Below are 17320 nucleotides of genomic sequence, written 5' to 3'. Positions count from 1 at the left end.
TGCTGAATGACACAGAGGTATTAGTTAAGACATGGCAAGTTAAAACATGGTTTGTTGAGTTTGTGAGGTGACCTCAAGCTTAACGACAGTAGAACTGGGAGACCAGCCAGGTATGTACTGGGAATGCACAAGTCTGGAAGTAGGTCAGGTCAATAAAAAGTTCAACACAGCTTGTCATAAAGCACACAAGAGAGGTTATTTCAAGATGATTACTGGGAGAGAGTAGAGGGTATTATAAAATTAAAACCTTTCTTTTTCTTCTTTTTTTTCTTTGTGTCTCCTTGTCTGGAAAAGAAAAGAAAGTAGGGTGATACGTAGAATAATGCATGCCAAAGAGAATGGATTAAGCTTCTTAGCTTTGCATGTTTCCAGTTAAAGGAGCAGAGTAAAAATGCATTACTATGGAAATTTCAAAGAAATGAAGTTTTATATACAACAGCATTCAGTGACATTCTCAAAACCATGCAATATCAAATCAAACTCAGATATAAAAGAAGTCCAACCATTACCTAGTAGTCACAAATGTTTCCAGCAGAGCACAATACTCACAAGAAATGTGGTTTAGGAAACTGAAGGAATTCACAGCAGTGACTTTCTGCTCATTAATTATACCTAACGGTTAACAACAGGCAACTGTAAAACATTGAAATGCACACCATGCAAATACAATTCGCTAATGAAGTCATCCATAAATATATAAATAAATCAAACAGTCTTTGCATATGACTAGCACTATGTCTGTATATTTCAGCACTGCCACAAATTCAGCATTCATTCAAACCAAACTGCTTTGGTATTAATTCTCATGACCCAAGCTAGAAAATATGCAGTCTTTCAAGTCTCATGACTCCACAAGTCATAATATAAAAATCAAAATACTTTTCGCAGTTACCAAAATGACCAATTAAATACCTTATCTGCATCACATTTTAAACAAAGATCTATCAACATGATTTTTTTTAATAAACACAGTTATGGGCTTATTACCAAAGCAAAAGTTATTCAACAAAGACGCAATAGAAGTACATTACTGTAAATATCACCAAAATATACATGTAAAAACACTGTCCAGGAAAATAGTAAAAGGCAGATTTCTCTGCAGAGGTGGACTTTCTGAACAAAAACTTTAACCAATGGATAATTCTTGAAGGCAAAAGGATAAGCCTAGGATGTTCTGGACTCTGTTGCTCTGATGTTCTGGCACATGTGATCAAGTCACCAAGCTTGCATAACTCCTTCCAAATTCTTGCAGATGCAGCTCCCTTAGGCAATACAATCAATCATACTTTCAAAAGAACAGATAAGTTTCACAATGTAGAGAGTCATCTTTTCAAAACTGGGAGAGATTGGTTGGATAGCTCATCCACAGCAAGCTTCATTTTCCTGCTCCTCTGATGCTGCCTGACCTGCTGTGTTCTTCCAGCTCCACACTCTATCCCAAACTCTCCTGGCATGTGACTCCAGGCCCACAGCAACATGGTTGACTTTTAACTGCCCTCTGGGCAATTAGGGATGGGCAATAAATGCTGGCCTAGCCAGTGACTCCCGCATCCCATGAATGAATAAAGAAATAAAAATTCCAGTTCAGCTTGTCCTTAGCAGGCTTCCCTCCAACTCCCACCGACCTGACACTAAGCTCTTCTTCTGTCATCTTAATCTCTGCGTCCGCTTCTTTGAACAGGAATTCTCTTCCCACCTCATGGACCCATTCATGCGCCTCCAATACCTCTCCTCCACCTGGACCCTCCTTCCTGGCCTTTTACTGCTTCACTGCTAACTGCAGATGTGACACTGACCACTTAATTTCTCTGCTCCCCTCACCCACTCTAATCTGTCTCCCTCTGAACTTGCTACACTCCATTCCCTCGGGTCCAAACCCAATCTTATTATCAAACCTGCTGATAAGCCGGGTGCTGTTGACATCTGGCATGTTGATGTCTACTGGGCGGATGCTGAGCACAAATTCTTAGACACTTATTCATATCTCATCCTGGATCTTGACCCTACTATTTAGCTGGCTGTAGTTTCCATGACTCTCACAGACCTCATCTCTTTTGGAGATCTCCTGTCCCACAGCTTCCCACTTCATAGTCCCTCAACTCCGAACAGCCCACTTCTAACTCCTTCCTAAAATCCACAAATAAGACTATCCTGGCAAACCCATTTTTTTCAGGCTGTTTCCTCCCCACTGAACGTACCTCTTACTACCTTCATTTATGTTTTCCCCACCTTGCTCAGCCTCTAAGTCAAAGGTATGGCCAAGTATGCCCCTTTGTGGGGTATCTGGAACCTTCTTTGTTCCAATGCTACTGGGAGTCACATCAGACTCAAAATGTTAACTTTGTTTCTCTCTCCATAGATGCTGCCAGACCTGCTGAGTTTCTCCAGCATTCAGTATTTGTTCCCTTCATCTCAGTTTGTTCAAAGCAAGCTTCTCACTAACTGAAACAGATAAAACAAAAACTCTCCAACCCAGTCACTGTTCAAAACAGGCCTAGCAGGATCTACAGCCAACTAAGTTATCACCAGTCATGTAATTTCTAAGAAATCTTATTTAAAGAAAGTCTCATGTCCACAGTGAACTTTCGATGATATCTTTGAAAACAAAACACTCCAGATATGTACATAAAACTTGCAGATGTATATTCTTTCTTCCAGAAACCTTCAAAACTTAAGCTCTCCAAGCAATATTAAATAGAGTGTCTTTGTACTACAATGCTAAACTTAGGAAGACAAAACATGTATCAAGGTCCAAGCTAACTCCGAAGTGATGGAATAATTGACTCCTGTTTCCACAGAGATCCACTCTACTTCATTCTGGGTATTGTAAGGTCTGGCTTTGACTTTGGATTTGGACTGCATGTACATTATATTCTCACCAGAGTGATACAATCACCCGAACAATAAAGCCTTTTCATACCAGTGCCCCAATTCTAGTGTGAATGCAACTTAGTTATAAAACTACTGGCATGCTACCTATAACAAAAGCTTAATTTAACTTAGAATATCAGCTGAGGTGATAACAAAGTGAAAACCTAGAATAAAATCTAGGTTTGCTAGACCATAAAGTTTTAATTCTTTTAAAAATTAGTTAATGTGGTGGTTAGTCATTGAAATATTTACAAAAGACTGCAAATTTATTTTAAATAGCAGAACATAAATTACACCAAAGTAAACAAATCAAAGTTTCAACCCGTTTCTCAACACAATCCATTGGAGACTCAGGTCCACAAAACTAGACACCTATCTCAACTCAGTTTCTAATGTACTAAATTCTTCCAGTTACTTTCTTAAACTATAGAGACAATATTACAAATCCTTTCCAAGTCTAGTGACCTAAGTTTTCTCAATTCTAACAACATTAAGATTTCTATCCGAAACACTCCTAGATTGGAAGCTTGACGGAGTAGAAATCACTCCTGAAATGACTAGTTCTTTTGAACTGAACTGAACAAGCTCCTTATAAGAGAAAACCTTTTCCCTATTGTATTACAGTCTTGTTTTCTTCTGCATTGAAGTCAACACAAAACTAAATGGCTTTTTTTGATTATGCTGCCCATCATACAACCCATAGTATAAACATAATTTCTATTAAGACTTCAAGGGTTTACAAGAACTTGACTGCGGTTGTATGACTTGTTAAAACTAATGTGTTTAGGGCACTGTTCCAAAATGACATTCTGACCTCTAAAAATAAAAAAAATACAAATATCTATGACACATCTTTCATCACAATATAGTGTAATTAAATAATGGCTGGTCAAGACTGGAATCCTCGAACCCGCAGGCGCCAACTATCGTACCAGTGATGTAGATAGATGAATCAGTATGCACCTGCAACAATTTTAAGGTCACTGTTAATCTGGTACTGTGTGCTGAGCACTATCTTCAATCAATGACCTATTTGCTGGACTGGCTGTAAGTCAGCTTTTCAGTAAAATTGACCTTAGTAAAGCCTACCTCCAGGTGAATCCAGATCCTGAGTCACTGAAATACTTGACAATTGTAACACAAAGGACTATTCAAATACAAGTGACTTCCATTCAGAACCACAGCTGTATCTGTATTCTTCCAATGTGCCATGGATCAGATTTTACATGGATTGGAAGGAGTCCAGCATTACCTGGATGATATTTTAGTCAGACAGCAATGAAAGACCATCCCCACAAGTTAGATGCTACATCTGCTGAGATGTGAAGATTATGGCCTAAGAATGAGGAAAGACAAATGTGAATTTTTTTAAAAATCCTCCATCATTTTGGTCATGTCACTGATGCTAAAGGACTACACAAATCACCCTCAAAAGTAAAAGCCATAACTGAGGAACAGTACCATCAAAACAGAAAAAGATTATCCTAAGAAGCCAAGAGGCAAGATGCCATCTTATGATCACAAGCAAAAACAAATTGCTGAAAGCCTCAGCAGGTCTGGCAGCATCTGTGGAGAGAAATCAGAATTAACACGTTGGGTCCTTCTTCAATGTCTTCTTGTGATTATTTGTTCAGGCCTGCAGGTGAAGACGACAAGAAGAAAAGCCTTGATATTCCTGTTAATTTCTCAGAATTCTTTAAAAGCTACCCTGAAAGTTGGAAGACAATGTCTAGCAACAAGAAGGCTATACCTGAAGAACTGGTTAAAGTCGGTAATGCATGTTATGACCGAGAACTGAAAAATTATGTGCCATATAAAGGTAGGAATTCATAATAAACAGAGAGGGAATACAACCAATGCATTCTAAAAGGTTCCTCGCTTTACACATCAGTAACTTTTTACTATTTGGCCTCCCTCTGGATACTCCTTGTTTTGCTCAGAACATTGACCAATAATCAAAATTGAGTGTCCTGGCCTATTGACTGGTGAGCGAAGAATGTTTGAAGTGGTGAATTAGCAAAGCTTATAAACTGAAGGAGGCACATGATAAGGATGCTGCTGGACATTGTGCCAAACGCGAGGTGATAGTGCAAAGAAGTCCCCAGGTAAGGAGTTGTATCATGACAATGACAAATGATGAAGACGATGATGATTAAACTGTACATTTGCCACAACTTAATTGCTTACTAAATAAAAAAAAACGAAAGAACTGCGGATGCTGTAAATCACCAACAAAAACAGAAGTTGCTAGAAAAGTTCAGCAGGTTTGGCAGCATCTATGAAGAGAAATGTTCTGAGTGTGGTGACCCTTCTGAGTATCCTGCACGTTCTCCCCATGTCTGTGTGGGTTTCTGCTAGGTGCTCCCATTTCCTCCCACAGTCCAAAGATGTGCAGATTAGGTTAACTGGCCATGCTAAATTGTTCAGTGTTCAGGGATGTATAGAATTGTATGGTTACAGGGAAAGGGTAGGGAGATGGGTCTGGGTAGGATGCTCTTCAGAGGGTTGGTGTGGACTTGTTGAGCCGAATGGCCTGTTTCCGCACTGTGGGAATTCTGTGATAAGGCAAAAACCAGCTTGAGTTTTCAACTGTACAGTGTTTTTTTGTAATAGTCACACAACAGGAAGCATTTTAAGCCTGCCATGCTTGCAGGCAACATTGCTCAGTGTCTGTCCCATTTACTAGTATAGTTGTGCAATATGTTTTTGCCTTCATACAGAATGATTAAAGCATGGATTAAAGAAATGGAGTAGCAAGATGGCAACCACCCTGGGTAGTGATCAATTATTCTCAACATGAACTGAAAAGGAGGTAAACATCATTCAATGTTGATCTCGTGTACCTATATGCATCATGCTACTGCACTCCCAAGAAATGTTGATAAGCAGACACCAAATCCAAAGGTGATGGTCAATGAGTCTGTCAATTTCAGTGAAATGTGTATATAATTTTAATTACCACAAATGTTTTCACCACAGGAACCTCTGATGTGAAAGAAATATTGTGTACTTATGTATGTAAAAGTCACCATAGTCCTGCCAGAACATGGGGTGCTCTCTCATTTGAGAGAGATGATTGATGGCAATTAAACCTGAGTGTCACCACACCTCAGGAGAGTGGTGAGGTTGTGAAGCAAAGACCTTCACATGCTAACGTCAGCTGGTGTGGGAACCAAACCCATTCAGCCAACTCAGCTAACTGAACCCCTGAAGTATGTAAAAACGTATTCGACTTGATATCATGGGCCATTATGGAGAGAAACATTTCACTTGCGCACACTGCCTTCTAAAGTGAGCACCTGCTCAATAAAAGCTCTTATTCTTTTGAATGTTGCGATCCCTCGTCGTTCTTAAAACCTAACAGACATGGAGGTAAAGTTTACATTTGCTACAGTCACATAGGAAGTGTGACTTTCATGAGAGCTTTTTCAAATCTTTGGTAGGGCGGAAATCTAATTGGAAGGATTAAACCTGAGAATTCCAGGAAGGCTTTACTAAAGTCCAAGTAAACAACATCTACAGCCTTTATATTCAGCCTTATCTTCAGAAAAAAAATTATCTGAAGAAGGGTCTAGACCCGAAACGTCAGCTTTCCTGCTCCTTTGATGCTGCTTGGCCTGCTGTGTTTATCCAGCTCTATACCTTGTTATCTCAGATTCTTCAGCATCTGCAGTTCCTACTTCTGTAATGTGAACTGTTTTTAAAACATCCAAATTTATTTCCCTGAGTTCTCTAGTCTCCATTTTTTTCTCCACAGTAAAAACTGACAAAATATTAATTTCTCTCCCATCCCCTGGGATTCAACACAAAGATGACCTCCTTGATCTTAAAGGAGCTCTACCCTCTCTCTAGTTACCCTCTTACTCAATGTACTCGTAGAATCTTTCTGGATTATAGAACATAGAACAGTACAGCACAGTACAGGCCCTCGGCCCACGACGTTGTGCCAACCTATTAACCTACGCTAAGATCAAACTACCCTGCATACCCTACATTTTACTATCATGCATGTGCCTATCCAAGAGTCACTTGAATGTCCCTAATGTATCTGACTCCACTACCACCGCCGGCAGCGCATTCCACGCACTCACCACTTTCTGTGTAAAGAACCTACCTCTGACATCCCCCCTGTACCTTCCTCCAATTACCCTTAAAATTATGCCCCCTCGTAATAGTCATGTCCGCCCTGGGAAAAAGTCTCTGACTATCCACTCTATCTATGCCTCTCATTACCTTGTACACCTCTATCAAGTCACCTCTCATCCTTCTTTGCTCCAATGAAAAAACCCCGAGCTCCCTCAACCTTTCCTCATAAGACCTGCCCTCCATTCCAGACAGCATCCTGGTAAATCTCCTCTGCACCCGCTCCAAAGCTTCCACATCCTTCCTATTATGAGGCGACCAGAACTGAACACAATATTCTAAGTGTGGTCTAACCAGGGTTTTATAGAGCTGCAGCATATCCTCGCAGCTCTTAGACTCAATTCCCCTGCCAATGAAAGCCAACACACCATACGCCTTCTTAACAACCCTATCAACTCAGGTAGCAACTTTGAGGGATCTATGGCCATGGACCCAAGATCCCTCTGTTCCTCCACACTGCCGAGAATCCTACCATTAACCCTCTATTCTGCATTCAAATTCGACCTTCCAAAATGAATCACTTCACACTTTTCTGGGTTGAATTCCATCTGCCACTTCTTTGCCCAGCTCTGCTTTCTGTCAATGTCCTGTTGCAACCTATGACAGCCCTTCACGCTGTCTACAACTCCACCAACCTTTGTGTGATCGGCAAACTTACTAACCCACCCTTCCACTTCATCATCCATTTATAAAGATCACAAACAGCAGAGGTCCAAGAACAGATTCCTGTGGAACACCACTGGTCACTGAGCTCCAAGCTGAATACTTTCCATCTACTACCACCCTCTGTCTTCTATTGGACAGCCAATTCTGTTTCCAGACAGCCAAATTTCCCTGAATCCCATGCCTCCTTACTTTCTGAATGAGCCTACCATGGGGAACTTTATCAAATGCCTTGCCAAAATCCATATGCACCGCATTCACTACTCGATTTTCAATGTGTTTTGTCACATCCTCAAAGAATTCAATAAGGTATGACCTGCCCCTCACAAAGCCAAGCTGACTATTTCTAATCAAACTGTGCTTTTCCAAATAATCATAAATACTATCTGTCAGAATCCTCTCCAATAATTTGCCCACTACAGTAGTAAGACTGATTGGTCTGTAATTCCCAGGATTATCCCTATTCCCTTTCTCGAACAAGGGAATGACATTTGCCACCCTCCAATCATCTGGTACTACTCCAGTGGATAGTGAGGATGCAAAGATCACCGCCAAAGATGCAACAATCTCTTCCCTCGCTTCCTGTAGCAACCTTGGTTATATCCCGTCTGGCCCAGGGGACTTATCTATCCTCATGTTTTTCAAAATTTCTAGCACATCCTCCTTGCTAACATCAACCTGTTCGAGCCTGTTTCACACTGTCCTCACAAACGTCAAGGTCTCTCTCACTGGTGAATACTGAAGCCAAGTATTCATTAAGGATCTCCCCTACCTCCTCCAACTCCGTGCACAAGTTCCCTCCACTATCCCTGATTGGCCCTATCCTCACTCTGGCCATCCTCTTGTTCCTCACAAAAGTATAGAATGCCTTAGGGTTTTCCTTAATCCTACCCGCCAAGGCTTTTTCATACCCCGTTCTAGCTCTCCTAAGTCCATTCTTCAGTTCCTTCCTGGCTACCCTGTAGCCCTCTGGAGCCCTGTCCGATCCTTGCTTTCTCTCACTTAAGTAAGCTTCCTTCTTCTTCTCGATTAACCTTACTTAACGTCATCTGCCAATTCTCTGATATCTCCTCTTTGCCTTCCTGATTTCTTCATTAAGAATGCACTTACACTCTTTATATTGAATGAGAGATTCAATTAGACCATGTTGTCTATATCTAAAATAAGATTCTCTTTTATCCTTGACTAGAACCTCAATATCTTTATTCATCCATTGTTCCTTAATCTTACCAGCCTTACCCCTCACTCTAACAAGAACATAACCTCTCTAAACTCTCGTCATCACACTCAAAGCCTCCCATTTGTCAGATATTGTTTTACCTGCCAACAGTCTACTCCAATCAATTTTTGAAAGCTCTTGTCTCATAACTATTAAAATTTGCTTTACTCCAACTAAAAACTAACTTTTATGGAAGGCCTATCCTTTTCTATAACCATTTTGAAACTAATAGAATTATGATCGCTAGACCCAAAGTGTTCCTTTATTTTTACTTCAGTCATCTGCTCTGCCCTATTGCCCAAACGGTGGTCAAGTTTTGCTCCTTCTCTAGTAGGAGCATCTACATATTGACAAGAAAATTTTTTTGAATACATCTGACAAATTCTTCACCATCCATACCTTTAACACTATGGTAGTCCCAGTCAATGTTTGGAAAATTAAAATCCCTCATTATTACAACCTTACTTTGCTTATATATGTCTGAGATCTCCCTACATAGTTGTTTCACAAATTCCCTCTGACTGTTGGGGAGGTGCAGCTATAGTACAATCTCATCAAGATGATCTTTCCTTTCTTATTTCTAATTTCTACCCATATATTTTCACGGGATGAGTTTTCAGAAATATCTTCTCTAAAGTTTTGGCAAAGATCTGTAGATCAAATTGTGGCTGAGGTTGTTGACTTGCTCACCAAGCTGGCTTGTTTTTGTTCAGACATTTTGTCACCATGCTAGGTGACATCATCAGTGGAGCCTCCGATGAAGAGATGTTATTCATCGGAGGCTCCACTGATGATGTCACCTAGCATGGTGACGAAAAGTCTGAACAAAAACAAGCCAGTTCGGCAAGCAAGTCAACAACCTTATATCTTCTCTAGTTACAGCAGTAATGTATCCTTTAATCAAAAACGCCACTCCCCCTCCTCTCATGCCTCATTTTCAATCCTTCCTATAGCATCTAAAACCCAGAACACTGAGCTGCCAATCCTGTCCATCTCTCAGCCAAGTTTCTGTAATAGCTAATTTTTAGTTAACTAATAGTTATTTGGGAGGATGATTAAAAAATGATAATTCTGAAAGAGGTGAGGAGTGGATTCAGGTGCAGAGGTAAGGGTTCAGGCTAAGGTGTGATCTGGTGAAAAGTACCACACTGCTACCATGATGGCCTTGAGTTTCAATCAGGAGAAAGGTCTCATCACTCCTAAACCAGGTGTCTGTAAGGCTTGATGTCGACATAATCATCCACAGTAAGTTCATTGGCAAAGGTCTTGTTCACAAATGAAAGTACATTTTGGAGGTTTGGTTTAGATGCATAGAGGATCAATGACAAATGATACACTGGCAGAGTCCAGAAAGCCAGTAGGGTGGAGTGAGAGACAAGACTGGCAAAGAAAGCCCCCTGTGCATTACTGGGTGGGAATGTCAACAACAAAGCACATGGGTAAGCTGCAGTTATTGCACATAATAAGCCAACCCCAAATAATTAAATAAGCTCATCAGAGGTTACCATGAATGGCACAGGAAGAAGCTAATCTAATAGGGAATTAAACCTGCTGCTTTTGATTTCAAGATGGCTCTCGCTCAAAATCAAAATTGTTACATTAAATAAGAAAGTAAGTGTCATTTCAATTCTTTTCCACATACCCGTATTCTTTCAATTGACTTTCACCTGCCACCTTTGCAGCCTTCTTCCTTATATACGTGGCACCATGTGAATTTTCTAAGGCATCAATATCAACTTTGAAAGACATAGTATCAGGTGATGGCAAGTGCTTGCTCAATCTGGACACAGTGCGTTTAGGATTTAATCATTTCACTTTAGGTTCTTTGTTAAGTTATTAATCTACCAACAGAAAATTCAGTGACCTCTGCCTCCATTCATTTGGGAATCCTTTCAAACCACATTTCATCCTCAAATTACTCAATCTAAACTCTCATTTGGGTTGGCATTTGTTTCCCTCACTCAATGTTCTGTATGGGATTTTCTTTTAAAATTCATTCACGGGATGAAGGCATCGCCATCTAGGCCAGCATTGGCCAGGGGCCAGTAAAGAGTCAACCACACTGCTATGGGTCTGGAGTCACATGTAGTCCAGACCAGGTAAGGAAGGCAGTTTTCTTCCCTAAAGGACAATACTGAGCCAGATGGGTTTTTCCAACAATTGGCAATGGTTTCATGGTCATCATTCGACTCTTAATTCCAGATTTTTATTAAATTCCACCATCTGCCGCACATATACTATATAAATGCAAATGGTTGTGTCATAAAAAAGGATACATCTTGGCTTTTTCTGAATTCACCAATGAATATGCAGAAATGAGCTGTGCCAAAGTCCGAACATCCTCAGGATTTTGCCTGTAAAGACAAAATTAGCAGTGTTCTGGTGATTATCCCAAAGAGTTTTAGTTTCATTTTACCTTTTACCTTCATGAATGCAAACACCAAATATTCTGATTTTATCTCTTAAAATGGACTTAGCAAACAAAGGCACAGGACCGTTTTCTATGCATTGTAGATGTGTTTGTGCATTCATTTGCAACACTCTAATTCACAGTATGTTTACAACCGGCAGAAATAGAAACATCGAAAATAGGAGCATGTGTAGGCTATTCAGTCCTTCAAGCTTGCTCTGCCATTCAGCATGATCATGGCTGACAATCCAATTCAATATTCAGATCCTGCTTTCTCTCCACACCCTTTAATTCCTTTTGCCCTAAGGTTTATATCATTGAACCTTCTTGAAAAGGTTCAACGTTTTGGCCTCAACCACTTTCAGTGGCAGAGAATTCCACAGGCTCATCTTTCTCTGGGTGAAGAAATTTCTCCTCATCTCAGTCCTAAATGGCCTACCTCTTCGACACCCTGGTTCTAGATTCCCCAGTCATTGGAAACATCTTTCCTGCATTTAATCTGTCTGGTATTGTTAGAATTTTATAGATTTCTAGGAGATCCCCCGCTCCCCCCCATTCTTCTAAACTCAAGTGAGTATTGTCCTAACCGATCCAATATCTCTTCGTATCTCAGTCCTACCTTCCCAGGACTCAGTCTGGTAATTCTTCGTTGCAGTCTCTCCATAGCCACTACATTCCTCCTCAGTTAAGGAGGCCAACACTGCTCATTCTACCCCAGGTTTAGTCTCACTAAAGCCCTGTACCATTGCGGCAAGAGATCTCAGCTCCTATATGCAAATCCACTTGCTATAAGGGCCAACATACTACTTGCCTTCTTCACCAGCTGTTGCACCTGACTGCTTATTTTCAGTAACTGGTGCACAAAGACTCCCAAGGTCTTGCCGCACCTCACTCTTTCCTAATTGCCGTTAAGTCAATAATCTGCTTTCCTGTTTTTGCTACCAAAATGGAAAACCTCTCAATTACCCACATTATACTTCATCTGCCATACATTTACCCACACTGCAACTTATCCAAATCACATTGAAGTGCCTCTGCATCGTCCTCACGGTAAACCCTCCCACCCAGCTTTGTGTTGTTTGCAAACTTTGAGGTATTATAAGGCATACAGCTGGATGAACACAGCAGATCAAGCAGGATCAAAGGAGCAGGAAAGCTGACGTTTCGGGCCTAGACCCTTCTTCAGAAAGAATTTCTGCTTTCCTGCTCCTCTGATGCTGCTTGACCTGCTGTGTTCATCTAGCTCTACACTTTGTTATCTCAGATTCTCCAGCATCTGCAGTTCCTACTATCTTTGAGGTATTACGTTTAGTTCCCTTGTCCAAATCATCAATTTGCATTACGAATAGCTGGTTTCTAAGCACTGATACCTGCAGTACCCTACTCGTCACTGCCTGCCACTTGGAAAAGACCCATTTATTCCTAATCTTGGTTTCTTGGCTGCTAACTAGTTTACATTCCGTGTCAATAGACTACCCCCAATTCCATACACTTTAAATGGTCAATATTCAAAAATTAATGTCTGAATACAACATTTTACAAACAACAGAATAATGTACTGAGTTACTCACCCACTGATTTTCCCTGTCTTTGCATTAAAGAAGTGTTTAATCTTTATTTGGTCAGTATCATACAGGACAATAAATAGTTGTTATTTCTATCGCATAACACCCCCGCTTCGTTGCCTTGGATCATGCTTTGCAGTTTTATACCAAGTTAACAGAATAACAAACAACTCTTTTCTCATATGAAACACGTTTCAGGAGTGATTGTACAAATATGAAACTTCCTACCAGCTCCTCACAGGAATTAAGTAGGATAGCTTTTCACAGGAGAAAATTGAAATCTGCACAACCATCTTATCACATTTTACAATGCCACAAATCATTATACATATCCACAAATAACAGGAAAAATCCACTTTCCAATGAAGATGATGCTACTATTCACTTCATCTGTCCTTCAATCTATCACATACCTTCTGTTTTTTTTCCTCCCCTTCCCTGCCTCTATACAAAAAAATCCTCTACACCTCTCAAAATTTTCATGTCTGGCAAAATGATCAGAGACGTGAAAATTAACTCTACCCCCTCTCCAAAGATGCACCCGCTTGCTGAGTATTTTCTGCATTTACTGTTTAGACAAAGGAATGCAAATTCTTCACAATCAATGATTCTTGAGGCTTGTCTGATTTATTTAAAATGGGCACAGAATCCGGAATTTTGCTGTTCACATCAGCATGAAAGATCTTTTACTGTTTTAAGTGTGTTCTAATTTGTTCATAAGTGTTTAAGAGGGAACCGCATGTTATTAACATATTGTATACGTTTTTAAAATTATATAAATCTCTCAGCTTCCTTTCCAACTAAAGCTCACAGCTAATGCATTTCCTACCAGTGCAGCATGAAGAACGGTGAACTGAAGGTCCCTTTAAAACCATCAGCTTCAATCAAGTTTATAAAGCATTCCTCTCGGCCAAACATGATGGTTCTGTTTGGAAGTCCTTGCCCTTAAAAAGGGACAATACATTCCAGCAGCATCGCCCAATTGACTAGAAGCTGGTAATTCTGAAGTATGGCTGTAAAAGTGGACCAGATTTAGGACTGAGTTGAGGAGAATCTTCTTCTCCCAAAGGGTTGTGAATCAGTGGAATTCCCTGCCCAGAGAAGCAGTTGAGGCTACCTCAGTGCATGTTTTAATGCGAAGACAGATAGATTTTTGAATAGTAAAGGAATCAAGGGTTATGGTGAGCAAGCAGGTAAGTGAAGCTGAGTCCATGAAATGATCAGCCATGATCTTATGGCAGAGCGGGCTCAACAGGCCAGATAGCCTACTCCTGCTCCTATTTCATATGTTATGTAATTCAGCATTTACTACTTTCTAAAGCTATATTCCATTCTCTGTTTTATTTCGAACCTTTATGTCAGCATATTACTTGCTGTTGGAGGGAGCAATCACTATTTTCGGTGTACTTTCATAAGATAGTCCATCCAGTAGTTTAAAAAATGGCAAAGTGACTTTACCATCTATTTGAAAACAAGTGCACCGAGTCTCAAATTCGTATTAAAGTATTGCTGAAACAAAAACGTGCTTTTGAAGCTTTTTGTCTTCCTATCATTAATAACAAAGATAAGAAATGGAGAATTTCAAAGCTAGCTACAATTTACACAACATGAGAAAAGGTGCCGATTCGTTGTCAAGTCATCTGATTTGTTGTCAAGTCATCTGATTGGTTGTGATGTTGCCAAGAGAAATGCATCAGGTAACTATTGCTTTCAATGCTTGTTTTATTTTTAAAAAGTGCAATGCCTGAATGGAGTCCTGTTTTCTGCAGATGTCAGTGCTTATGTGTGAACATATGTAGCTTCTTAAAAAGTGCGAGTCAGCTTTTCAATCTTGAACTGAGTCTTTGAGTAATTTTTAGCAATATTTGAAATTGTCCAGCAATTGCTGTCAAAGCCCTGAATCACATTAAACACTGGAATTTATGTTTGGAAGCATAGGCTACTTGAACAAGGTCAGCACTCTGCCTATTGTGAACTGTTAAATAGGCATGCTGTTTGATACAGTCTTCCAGTTATTGGAATACATGGCCGATGCACCTAACATTGTAGTTTAGGCAACTGGTAAACCACATTGCTGCAGGTAAAAAGGTTCAATCTTCTAAGTGACAACCAGAGACCTTTTATAAGTGAACCAGCCACCTTATGTTTCTTACCAACCAGTGAAAGCATCTGGAGGAAGACTGTTGAAGCAAAGTCCTGGTCAGCAGAAAAGTCTAGGATCATCTCATAAACAGAGATCTGGTTGGTAGTCAGTCAGATAACTTGCTTGTCAAACAGCACTCAGCCTTTCAAATGCTGTTTCCAAAACAGCTCCTCCTCATTTCAGTCCACATTAGATTACAGTTTTGATTGTTAGTATATGATCTAGCTAGATTCTAATTCCTTGTAATTAACAGTAATTCTTGTTCAGTACAAAAACTTGGTCCCTGTTTTCTATCAACCTGGGTCTGAAAGTCAGGTATACTGGCAACTTTGCGTACTTCATAAAATCTTTAACGTTTACGATGACTCGGAATAGCAGGTTCGATTTCCAGTACACTACCCCAATAACTCATGAGAGAATAGAAGTAAATTCTCAACTAGCAGCTCTAGGAGAGGTAGCTCATTAGTCTACTCCATTTCAAGGATGAATTTGAGCATGGGATGGAGCCCAGCGAGGGTGTAAGATGATATTTACATGCATTTGAAAGAATCCCTACTGTGAATGCGGAACATATGCTCAGAGCTAGTTCCATTCTAGCACCCAGTTAGTATTCATGTTTGGTTCTGCACCTCCAGAATCTTTAAGATCAACCTCAAATGGGCTTAATGTATCTAAAATTACGCTAGAATGCTAAGTGTCTAAAAACATTTGAGCAACAGGTAATGCTAGCCATTTCACACTGGTACTGTGATACTATAGACCTGAAAGCCTATTAGCAGCCTTTTCTCATGCAGCTGAAAAGAGCCATTCTTTTGTTTGTCCTGATGAGTATAAGACAAAAAGGTTTGAAATCAATACTGAAAATTCACATTTGAATGACTCATTTTATTACAATCTAAATTGCTAAAAAATATGAAAATAATTAAACCATACCTCCAAAGTTGCTCCAAATCACTGATTGCTTCCTTCTGCCGCCCATACTTCAACTTAAAATTGGCTGCTTCTCTGACTAGTGACAAATGAGCTGTGGTATTTGGCTATATTTAAAAAGATAATAATTCAAAGTGCCATATTAGAAGGTCCACTTTTGATATGCTGTTTATTCTTTGAATGTAGGGAAAATATGAGGGAGAGTTCAGAGACTTAACATGAACATAATCCAACATTGACTAACCGTTTGGTGCAGGAATCCATTTCCCATCAGCTGCACAAGAGTGGCACTGAACCAATCTACATGACCACAAATATTCAAGATCCTCTACGGCCAACCCAAAATAGTACAGAATACAAGGTCATCAGCTACTTTCATCCTAAAGCATCACTCTTCCCAGTTTAAACAATCAGGAATGCAACAACACATTCCACTGACAATCACCATGCAGTCAGGGTACAAAATAACTCCATAAACTGTGACTGGCAATGCACACTTGTAAAATTGTGTACAATTATATGCTTAACAGAGTATTCTAATAGGCTATTAAGGTTGCAGACTTGTTTGCCGAGCCGGTGTGTTTGGTTGCAGATGTTTCGTCACACTGCTACGTAACATCGTCAGTGCACCTCTGGTGAAGCATTGGTGCTCTGTCCCGCTTGTTATTTATATGCCTCAGTTTGCTGGGGTGGTTGGTATTACTTCCGGTTCTGTTTGTCAGTGGTTTGTATATCGGGTCCAGTTCAATGCATTTGTTGACAGAGTTCCGGTTGGAATGCCAAGCCTCCAGGAATTCCCTGGCATGTCTTTGTTTGACTTGTGCTATTATGGATGCGTTGTCTCAGTCAAATTTGTGTCCTTCTTTGTCCATGTGTATTGTGACCAGTGAGAATTGGTCTCGTCGCTTGGTGGCTAGTTGGTGTTCGTGTATCTCATTGCCAGATTTCTTCCAGTTTGGACTGTGTAATGTTTCTCACAGTCTTTCTCACAAGGTATTAATTATTGTGTAAAGTGTACAATAGCCTACCAGCACAACCTTCTAGCCCAGAGGTAAGAGTGGTACTGACTGAGCCAAACTGATAAGTAACACATTAAATGTTTTCTGTAAATTCGAATATATTGCATTCACTGCATAGTGCAGTTCAGTTATACTTGTCCAGTTATCTTAACTGTTCAAGCAGAATGGTAAGACGTGGTTTCTTAATTCATGTTGGACGTACTTATTGAATGCTCAATGGGTGAACAACTAAGAAGGCTAATATTATTAATGTTGAAGCGTAAAGTAAATACTGAGTTATTCAACTTGTTAACATTTCGAGTCCAGTGATCCTTCTTCGGAATGCCTGGGTCACTAGATTCGAAATGTTAACTGTGT

General features: G+C 40.0%; 1 protein-coding gene across 2 annotated transcripts in view; it reads right to left on the bottom strand.

Annotated features, from left to right (window-relative positions):
* The window catches only part of srp72 (signal recognition particle 72), an 88136-nt gene that overhangs the window by 11854 nt on the left and 58962 nt on the right, over positions 1-17320 (bottom strand). For both annotated transcript variants that reach the window (XM_048595863.1, XM_048595872.1), the window contains 4 exons: positions 15948-16051; positions 11173-11250; positions 10539-10676; positions 248-285 (listed from right to left, as the gene is read on the bottom strand). In XM_048595863.1, the coding sequence (XP_048451820.1) occupies positions 248-285; positions 10539-10676; positions 11173-11250; positions 15948-16051 (358 nt within the window). The remainder of the gene's footprint in view (positions 1-247; positions 286-10538; positions 10677-11172; positions 11251-15947; positions 16052-17320) is intronic.

Source organism: Rhincodon typus, chromosome 1, assembly GCF_021869965.1.
Source record: "Rhincodon typus isolate 14 chromosome 1, sRhiTyp1.1, whole genome shotgun sequence".
Classification (NCBI taxonomy): Eukaryota; Metazoa; Chordata; class Chondrichthyes; order Orectolobiformes; family Rhincodontidae; genus Rhincodon; species Rhincodon typus.
Note: the sequence above shows the minus strand (reverse complement) of the source record. Positions and strands in the feature narration are given on the sequence as shown.